General features: G+C 38.8%; 1 protein-coding gene across 1 annotated transcript; it reads right to left on the bottom strand.

The window, feature by feature from the left end:
* Positions 1 to 9,919: 9,919 nt before the first annotated feature.
* Positions 9,920 to 10,962, bottom strand: LOC116098379 (taste receptor type 2 member 102-like). Its single transcript, XM_031381017.1, is given in 2 exon segments — positions 9,920 to 10,230; positions 10,233 to 10,962. Coding segments are annotated over 2 exon segments (1,041 nt in total).
* Positions 10,963 to 11,255: the final 293 nt, after the last annotated feature.

The raw sequence follows: 11,255 nt of genomic DNA, 5'->3' as shown, positions 1-11,255 counted from the left end.
GTCTACGGGACGAAGCTGGCACTGCACAAAAAGATGCGGCTGTCTCTGGAACAGGGAGGAGCAGAGAGTCTGTTTAATTCTTTAATCAGAGTACACTGAATGAGTTTCTAAATCTCTTTTAATTTTTCTTCCAGTATAAAATGGCATGGTGTCCATAAGAGAATTTATGTAGAACTGAATATATTGACTTGTAAATGAAGAAATTAAGAAATTATTTTCCAATATTTTCTATAACCCTTTATTTTTCCAATTTTTTCTATATTCCTAATGCCACGCCCACTCATCTACTCCAGTAAAGTCTGCAATATCAGGGTTAAAAGCCTAATCAAGGACAAGAGGCATTATGACTTCAAAGAGAATCTGTGCCTGCTGGGTATTCAGTCAGTCATTGGCATCTCCTAACTCAGATGTGTTCCAGATAGTCTTTCCAATTGTCAATACGCCTTCTTATTCAGGCATAAAGGTACCCCAAGAAATGATTCGTAAATGGCTAAAAAAGACGTAGTTCCCTGGCCAGCACAGTGTTCCAATATATCCTAATTTATTTCCAAGCTGTCCTTAGCTTGGAATTTCTCACGAGGAAGCTGCCTTATCAGATAGGATGCCCTCAGAGTTAGCAACAGAGGTCAGGCACCATTGCTTACTATTAACATAGGTAGAATTCTCAGGGCAGTCCAACAGAAGACAGAACTGTTTTACATACCAGAGGGTAATCAAAGCGCTTCCCTCACTTAAGGGCATTTTCAGGAACTGCTAGATTGGAACTTCCTGGTGCTTGCCTTCAGCAGACCCAGACAATTAGCATGAGAATATCAAAATAGGGCACTACTGCTCTTCCACTTCACACCTGGATACCTGATCTTACCAACCTTGATGTAACCATCACTTGCCTATGTGATCTTACTGACCTTGATGTGACTGTCATATGCCTATGTGACTTTTGTCATTTGCCCTGTTTTCTGTGTACTATTTAAGCCTGGTTTTCACTTTGTGCATAAACTTAGATGGACTAGGACTTAGACTTAGATTCATTCATTCAGATTCAATCTTCGAGTCTCATGAAGTCCACAGGCCCCGGGCCTAGAGCCGGGGGTGGGGGATGTGGGGATGTGGTACAGCACCTGTCCAGAAGAGGTGGCTGCTTTAGACCCAGTGTGTTTCAGGTGGCCTCAGATGTACCTCAACTGCTGAGCTACCAGATTTTTAATTTCACTTTTGTAATGACTGTAAAAATCTGATGCTGTTTTTAAGAAATACATTCACATCCTGCACTTCTGTGTGTTGTCTCTGCCATCATTTCTTCCCCTATGCCTTGTCTACCTGACTAGGACCCCATTTCTCCCATGGGTTGAGGGAGGCCCAGACTGGCTGGCCCACAGCATCCTAGGATTAACATTTGTCCGTGCTTAAATTAAAAATTCTTCTCATTAGTTTTTATCCATTTACTGCTTAAAAGACATAAATTTTTACATTTTACTAAAAATTCTAAGCAAATTGAATAGTATTTTATTTCTGCCCATCTTTTGTTTGTATGCTTATTTGAGGACTTATTTTAATGTGGATCTTCCCCAGCCCTATGAATATAAAATACTTGGTACAGAAATGGAGCAATTGATGTTGCATGTACCATGCAATCATGAGGACCCGAGGTCAGATCCCAGCAATCTCTGAAAAAGCTAGATCTGGTAGCATGTGTCCTTAGTTTCTATATTCCAGTAGTAAAACACAAAGCAGAGAGATGAGCAGCCTGAAAAAGTCATGGCCTGGCTAGCCTGGTAAAGCCAGTTGTGAACAAAGAGCCTCTCCTTTAAATAAGGTAGAAGACAAAGACTGACAATCAAGGTTATAATCTGACTTCTATGGGTAAGGCCTGGCATGTGTGCACCCATAGTTACACAACATAACCTGACTTCTATGGGTGAGGCCTGGCATGTGTGCACCCATAATCACACAATATAACTGGGCACACACACAAAGGTTAAAAATTAATTCTTGTCTTTTGAAAGATACAATAAGGAATATGAAATGGTAAGTTAGAAGCCGAAAGAAAACATTTACTAAAATATATCTGATAGGCTGGAGAGATGGTTCAGAGGTTAAGAGGACTGACTGCTCTTCCAGAGGTCCTGAGTTCAATTTCCAGAAACCACATGGTAGCTAACAACCATCTGTAGTAGGAACTGATGCCTTCTTCTGGTATGTTTGAAGAGAACAATGGTATTCTTATATATATAAAATAAATAAATCTTTAAAAAATATATATCTATATATAAGGAGATTTATCAGACCTTGCCATAAGCAGTTCAAATTATATAATTAATACAAAGTAATGAAAGTAATTAAAAAATAAATAGATTTATAAAATGTGAAATTATAAACCCTGTTTAAGAAAATGATGCTGACACAATTATTAATAAGAGTATTGTTTATACTGGTCAAGTATTGTAAACCTGTGCATTAAATGTCAAATTATTTTGTTAAAAGTAATACATCAAATAGTCCTCAGGAATTCTACTCACTGGTACTATACAGGTACAAGAACAAAATGACATGAACAAAACAAATAAGAATAAATTATTCAACAAAACTAAAGTAAAGAAGCCATAGTACAGAGTTTGAGAAGTTTTAGATATCATCATTTTCTGTTACTGAATATACACAAAACTATGTACCAAAGAGCTACAAACCAAGAAGTCTCCCCAGTTAATAAAAGACAACAAGTAGTTTGATGAGCATAGAGCTGGCAAAATGATGCACTTCAAAGGATTCCCTAGGTGAGTCACTAGATAACCAAATAACTAAAATGGGTAAAAAAAAAAATTATATTTTGCTACATAAGATAACTTACTCCAAATGTAGACACTGTTTCAGATGCCAAATGGTGCTTGCTTATGGGAGCTTGATGTGGCTGTCCTCTGAGTCTTATTGGTACAGATGTGTATGCTTGCAGACAACCATTGGACTGAGAACAGTGGGCCCAATGGAGGAGTTAGCAGGACTGGAGGACCTCAAGGGGTTTGCAACCCTATAGGAATAACAACAATATCAACCAATCAGACACCCTAGAGCTTCCAGGGACTAAACCACCAACCAAAGAATACACATGGAGGGATCCATGGGTCCAGCTTCATTTGTAGCACAGGATTGCCTTGTCTGGGATCAATGGAAGGGGAGGCCCTTGCTCCTGTAGTGGCTGGATGCCCAAGCACAGGGGAGTGTTGGGGCTCTGAGGCAGGAATGAGGGAGTGAGCAGGTGGGTGGGTGAGCTCTCTCATGGAGGTGAGGGGTGGGTTAGGGTCTGAGGAGTGATGGGATAGGGGGTGTTGAAGGAGGGTAAGCCTAGGAAGGGGGATAGTACTTGAAATGTAGGTAAATGAAATGGCCAGTAAAAAAAAATGCAATAAAGGAAAGGACAAATAATAATAGAACAGAACTAAAAGTGAGGCACACAGATGCAAAAGTGCAAACTAATAAAAATGACACTTCTTTTCAAAAAAACTCCAAAAAAAAAAAAAAAAAGGAAATGTCATGGTTATATTGCAGTTTCCCACATTAGCCTTTTTAATTTAATTAAAATTTTAATTTTAATTTAATACCATCCACAAACTATCATTATTAGTAATTTTTATTGATTAATTATTTTATTTACAGTCCAGCCATACACCCCTCCCAGTGCCCCTTGCCAAAGTTCCTCATCCCATATTTCTTCCTCTTTGTCTCCTAGAAGGTGCTTCCCCAGACTCCCAGACATCCCCCTTTCCTGCAGCCTCAAGTCTCTAGAGGGTTAAACACATCTCCCACTGAGTCAAGACTAGTCAGTTTTCTGCTATATATGCACCCGGTGCCTTGGACCAGCTCATGTAAGCGACCTTGTTGGTGGCTCAATCTCTGGGAGCTCTCTGGGACCCAGGTTAGTTGATACTGCTCTTCTTTCTATGGGGTTGTCCTCCCCTTCGGCTCCTTCTATCCTTCCCCAAAATTTTCAATAGGGGTTCCTAACTTCAGTCCACTGGTTGAGTGTAAGTGTCTACATCTGTCTCAGTCAGCTGCTGGTAGGGCATCTCAGAGGACAGCCATGCCAGACTCCTGTCTGTAAGCACATCATAGCATCAGTAACAGTAATCCTAGGTAATCCCTCCACAACCCCCCAACGAGATGGATCCCAAGTTTGACCTGTCACTGGGCTGTCTTTCCTTCAGTCTCCATTTTTATTCCTGCATTTCTTTTAGACAGGAACAATTCTGGCTCAGAAATTTTGACTGTTGGTAACCAAGTCCCTCCACTTGAGGCCCTGTCTATCTACTGGAGGTGGACACTTCAAGTTCCCTCCCACTACTGTTGGGCAATTTGGATAAATTCACAGCCTTAGAGACCTAGGAGTCTTCCACATCTGAGGTCTTTAGGACTTTCCAAAGGATCCTCCCAGCTCCCACCCCCAGAAGTTGTATATTTCTATTCATTCTCTTGGCCCTCTGGGTTTCTCTCCTGTTCCCTCCCCACATACCTGATCTTGTTCCCCTTTTCCCTTCCCCTTCTTCCCTTCTCTCACCCATGTCCCTCACTCCTTCTGCTTTGCATGGCTTTTTTCTTCCTCCATCTAAGTGGAATTGTAGCATCCTACTTAGGTCTTCCTCTCTTTTAAACTTCTTATGATCTGTAGGTTGTACCCTGGGTATTTTTGTCTAACATCCAGTAAACAGTGAGTACATACTACTTTTCAGTCTGTGTTACCTCATCCAGGATGATATTTTCTAGTTCCATCTATTTGCCTGACAAATTCATGATGACCTCACTTTTAATAGCTGAATAGTATTCCTTTTCTTTAATGGACCACATTTTCTGTATCCATTCTTATGTTGTGGGACACCTGGGTTGTTTCCAGGTTCTAGCTATTATGAACAAAGCTGCTATGAACATAGTGGAGCACTGTGTCCTTGTGTTATGGTGGAACATATTTTGAGTTTATGCCCAGGAGGGATATAGCTTGATCTTCAGGTAGAGCTATTTCCGAATTTTCTGAAGAACCACCAGATTGATTTACAGAGTGATTGTACCAGTTTACAATCCCACCAGAAACAGAGCAGTGTTGCTATTTCTCCACATCCTAACCAACATGTGTTGTCACTTGAGTTTTTTTTTATCTTAATCATTCTGATTGGTTTAAGGTGGAATTGCCGACATGCCAAAGATCAGAGGATCAGAGTCGAGGAGGATACAACATCTGTCCCAATACCAGGAGTAACTGGGACCAGAGGGACCCAGGCAAGCAGGAACTCCACTAGTCCAGTGGCACTTGTTCCTTCCAGTCTGTTTGGACTGGTACCAAGCAGTCCAAAGCACACCTTGGGCACAAATTCCACACAACATGCAGAGGAAGCTCCACTCCCAGACAGTATAACACACCCAGGATCCTAGGATCAGAGGTAAGGAGGAGACATCTGTTCCAACACAAGGAGTAACTGGGACCAGCAGGACCCAAGCAAGCAGGAACTCTGCCAGCCCTTTGTCATGGGTTGCTTCCAGTCTGTCTGTGCCAGTGCTCTGAGCAGACCAAAAAAAAATTTTGCAGCCATTCCCACAACACCCAGAGGAAGCTCCACTCCCAGGAGCTCTAACTGACCCAGGATCACAGGATCCTTGAATCATAGGATCACAGAGACAGCTTGACTATGAGGAGTTCTGACACAACCAGGATCACAAGAAGGTCAGGCCCCAGTTGATTTACCCAGGGCAGGTAGCACTAGAGATAACCAGATGGCAGGATGCAGGCATATGAACATAAGCAACAGAAACCAAGGTTACATGGCATCATCAGAACCCAATTCTCCCACCATAGTAAGTCCTGGACACACCACCACACTAGAAAGGCAAGATTTAGATCTAAAATCACTTCTCATGATGATGATACAGGACTTTAAGAAGGACATGAATAACTCCCTCAAAGAAATACCTGAGAATACTGGTAAAGAACTAGAAGCCGTTAAAGAGGAAAAACAAAAATCGATTAAAGAACTACAGGAAAACACAACCAAACAGGTGAAGGAAATGTACAAAACCATCCAGGATCTAAAAATGGAAATAGAAACAATAAAGAAATCACAAAGAGAGACAATCCTGGTGTTAGAAAACCTAGGAGATCAGGAGTCATAGATGCAAGCATCACCAACAGAATACAAGAGATAGAGGAGAGAATCTCAGGGGTAGAAGATACCATAGGAAACATTGACACAACAGTCAAAGAAAATGCAAAAAGCAAAAAGCTCCTAACTTAAAACATCCAGGAAATCCAGGACACAATGAGAAGACCAAACCTAAGGATAATAGGTATAGAAGAGTGAAGACTCCCAACTTAAAGGGCCAATAAATATCTTCAACAAAATTATAGAAGAAAACTTCCCTAACCTAAAAAAGAGATGCCCATGAACATACAAGAAGCCTGTAGAACTCCAAATAGACTGGACAAGAAAAGATATTCCTCCTGTCACATAATAATCAAAACACAAAATTCATTAAACAAAGAATTTTAAAAGCAGTAAGGGGAAAAGGTCAAGTAACATATAAAGGCAGGCCTACCAGAATTACACCAGACTTCTCACCAGAGACTATAAAAGCTAGAAGATTCTGGGCAGATGTCATACAGACCCTAAAAGAACATAAATGCTAGCCTAGGCTACTATAACCAGCAAAACTCTTAATTACCATAGATGGAGAAAACAAGATATTCCATGACAAAATGAAATTTACACAGTATCATTCCGCAAATCCAGCCCTACAAAGGATAATAAATGAAAAACACCAACATAAAGAGTAAAACTACACCCTAAAAGATGCAAAAAAGTAATCTTTCAACAAACTAACACAAACCTAATTCCACCTTTAACAACAAAAATAACAGGAAGTATCAATTACTTTTTCTTAATATAATAATATGAAAATTAATATTGCCAACATATCCTAATTGATTGAAATCCAAAAATATGAGGAATTAGAAATTTGTTGGTTGTCATGTACTGGTCTCTCCTAAGTTGGTAATTGGAGAAATAGGTCCAACATTGTACAATCCATATATACTTTCTGTTAGTTTGTATGTGACAGTGTCTTGCTGTGTACCATATAATGGTCTTGAAATTAGACTTCTCCTATCTCAGACTCTCTATTAGTAGGATCGTTTATTTGATGTTTTTATACTCTACTATGGTTTTCAGAACAGCTACATATTTCAAAAATTTATACAGCCAAAAGAAATGTAGACAATTAACTTGGGAGGTGGCTTGTAAGAGAACAACAAAGAGACTGGATGCTCTGCTTGATGTTTGTAACTATTGTATCAAATTTGAAGAAGAGGACTTTATAAGTTACTTTATCTCTGAGATGAATCCTTTTCAAAATCATCACAGCCAATGAACCAGATTCTTACCCTCACCTAATGTCTGTGCCACCCACCAAGCAGAACCATTGTTCATTGAAACAGTTGTCGAATGACTTCATGGATAGACCATCTTAATACACACACCATTTCTTAAACGAATATAACCTGTTCTCTGTGGGCTCAGAATTAAGACAATCACTCAAGTCAAATAGCTTTGACCATAGCAGGAAATCTGTATCCAAAATCGTGCCTACAATTCATTCCTTGGCTCAGCAGAACTGTCAACTCTTAGCTTAGCTACAATGGAGGTAAAATCCTTTGGTGGTGTGAGGGTGGCCTTATTACAATGAACTCCAATGTCTAAAATTTGTTCTTATTTTGGGCTTGTACCACAGTAAAAGCCAAGATTTTTAAGCTCTACTAAAAACAAAACAAAACAAACAAACAAACAAAAAGACTTTATCTATTTATGTTCATATAAAAAATACTAGTAGTGATGTGTTATTTTAAAATATACAGTTGATATGTTTGGAGTTATTTAAAATTTATATTGAGAAAAACATGTATTTCAGTATTGCTGTAGACAAGCATCTACATAAGACCGATCAACTGGTTGTTTTATATCAAACTATTTTATAATGCTCATTTTTATTGTTACAGTATTTTATGAATTTTAAAAATATGACAAAATAAAAAAAAATGAAAGGTTAAAACAAAGGTAGAGTCTCAGGGTCCTTTTGATTTGAATTTCCCGATGACTAAGGACTTTGAACATTTCTTTAAAGTGCTTCTTGGCCATTCGAGATTCCTCTGTTGAGAATTCTCTATTTATCTATGTACTCTATTTTTAAATTGGTTATATGGTTTCTTGGAGGTTAATTTCCTGACCTCTTGATATATTTTGGATATTATACCTCTACAAGATGTAGGCTTAGTGAAGTATTCTTCCTGATCTGTAGGTTGCTGAATTGCCCTATTCATGGTGTACTTTGCCTTTACTTTCATTTTCATGAAGTCCCATACATCAATTGTTGATCTTAGATCCTCATGGAGTAAAATATGCAGTTTTTTACATGAAAAGTATCATTAAAAAGAAAAGTCATGATTATATTGTAGTTATCTTTTAATTTAATTACTATTCATAAACTATCATCAGTGTTTTGTTTAAAAAAAACAATATTGAATGATTTAAATTTTAAAGAACTGCTCCAGATTTCCTTAATTCACCCAATAATCACAGGTTCATGATACACACAGGTAATTAGGTACTTCAGATTCCCAACCAGTTAGTTTAAAGCTAGTGATTGAGAGCCTAAACTCAGATGTTTGCAGTTAACAAAAAACTGGTAATGCATGACTACTTTTGTTAATATTACTTCTTGATACTTTCAAAAAGACAATTGAATCTATTAATGATTTCTTTCACAATTTCAAAATGTCAGTATTACACATAAAAATCATAAAAACCATCATCATCATGACTATTTAAATGACTTTCGAAAAGTAGATTTCAATAATATCTTTTGTTCTTTGAGTGTTGTATATTTTGTGTAAAGAAGCTGTTTTTCTCCATTTTAAAAATGTATTTTTCTCTCATATAATGCTTCTCAACCACAGCCTCCCTTCCTTCTACTCCTCCTATATTCCCCCTTCCCACATAAACCCTCCCCTAAATATACTGCCCCACTCTTTCGCTTCAGAGTACAGCAGATCTCCCAGGATATCAGCAGAAAATGAGGTAACAAGATGCAACAAGACTAGGCAGAATCCCTTATATGAGGTCTGAGTGAGGCAACCCAAAATAGAGAAAAGGGTCCCAGGAACGGGAATAAGTGTCAGAAACTTCCTTATCAACTATAAGGAGTCCAATAAAACTCTTAGGCCAAACAAACACAACATACACAGAGGACCTAGTGTAGACCCATTCAGGCTCTGTGATTGCCCCTTCAGTCTCCATTAACCCCTATGAGTGCTGCTTAGTTGATTCTGTGATCTGTGTTCTCCTAGTGTTCTGGACCACTCTGGCTCTCACAATCCTTCCTCCCACTTTTATGTGGAGTTCCCCAAGATGCATTTAGTATTTGGCTGTAGATCTCTGTATCTGCTCCCATCAGGTGCTGGGAAGAAGTTCCTGTGATGATTGGAATAGGGACAGATATATGAGTCTATCAGAATGTCATTAGGAAATACTTGATCAATCATTAACATGATTCTCTTTTTTCCAGTAATGTTTGGTTTACCATAGGTCTCTGGATCATCAAGATTCTGGACCCTCATCATCCAGGCAGAGTTGGGCATGGGCTCACTGTTGTGGAGTGGGCCTAAAGTTCGACTAGCTATTGCTTGGCAAATCCCACAGTCTCTGAGCCACCATTGTCAGAGCATGTCATGCAGTCAGGATAGGTTATAGGTAGAAAGTTGTGTGCTTGGTTTGGTGTCCCAGTCCCACTACTGTATGTAAGCCTTGCCTAGTTACAGAAGATAGCTCATACAGGCTCCTTCTATATTACTCCTTTGATACAATAAGTCAAGGAAGGAATCCTTGAACTACTACCTCATAGATTTATTTGCAACATACAATACACAACAGGTAGTTATTTGGTTGCCATATGCAGTTGTGATATTCTCTCATTTCAGCCTACATCTCAAATGGCTCAGTATCAAAAGACAAGTTTGCTTTAATTTAGAATTTCCTAGAATCAGGATAAATGAGTGGGCTGAAGGATACATGAGTTCCATTATCATACCAATAATGTCAAATAGTTCACTGTGGTGCTTATGAGCAATCCATGATATAAGAAGAGAGAGGAAATACATAGTATAGAGCAAGAGGAAGGAGACCATGATTCTCAGGCACTCCTGTGGGCTTTGGTGCTAGGGTCTCCATGCCCTCTGGAACTGAGCTGCATCTTCTGGAGATGTTTCCACAAAGAGAAGATTAGCAGGAGAAAAGAAATCAAGGCCAATGAAAATGGTATTACAGAGAACATAGTCATGTTGAAAAAGGTCAGCTCTGTCCACTTTGCAAAGTCAGTTTCCATGGAATTCACACTTGTGTTTCCTCCATATTGATAGAACCTCTCTTTAAGAATCCTTTCTATCAGATTTCCAAGCAAGAACACCAAACTTCCCAACAACATCCCCACAATCAGTTGTTTAAGTCTCCATTCCAAATAGAGAAAGATCTTCCAGGAGCAGTTAGCTATTCTGAGTAAATAAAAGATGCTGAGAACTGTGGCAAGCCAGAGGCTGAAGTGACTAGAGAGGATCCAGCTAAAATAAAGAATTTGGAATTCTATTCCAGTTAAAAATGAAGATGGATCATATACGATTTTAAACCAAGCATATATTTCCCAGATGAGAGTGATTCTTGAAATTGTCAATGTAAGAAGGATTTTATCTATTAAGGAAAGCTTTTGTTTAGTGACCCAGTCTAAGAAGTTTGACAACACTATAAGTCCATTGCTCAGATTCCCAAAAATGAACACCACATCTATTAGTATAGTGGCAAAGTTGTAAAGGACAGGTTCCATGTTCATAGAAAGCTTGACATATAACAACACTGACTGTCACTGTGTGACCAAGTACCCCATGAGTTGTCCACTATGCAGATAAATTCTTTCTTCTCTTTGTGCTGCTCCTTTTGAAATCTCTGAAAATGCAAGAAGGTGAACATTTCCTGATTGGCATTTAATCTACATATTTTCTTAAGTATTTTTTTCCTGCAATTCTCTGGTGAGTCTTAGCGAGCATGCATTTGCCCTTACCATAGCACAAATATTAATCTAATGATTTAAGAAACAAAGGCAAACTCACAATGCAGATATGCCGACCAAGATATGACTTTTCCACTGTTTTGCATGTTCTGCCCATATCAGTTTAAGGA

Source organism: Mastomys coucha, unplaced genomic scaffold, assembly GCF_008632895.1.
Source record: "Mastomys coucha isolate ucsf_1 unplaced genomic scaffold, UCSF_Mcou_1 pScaffold20, whole genome shotgun sequence".
Taxonomy (NCBI): Eukaryota; Metazoa; Chordata; class Mammalia; order Rodentia; family Muridae; genus Mastomys; species Mastomys coucha.
Note: the sequence above shows the minus strand (reverse complement) of the source record. Positions and strands in the feature narration are given on the sequence as shown.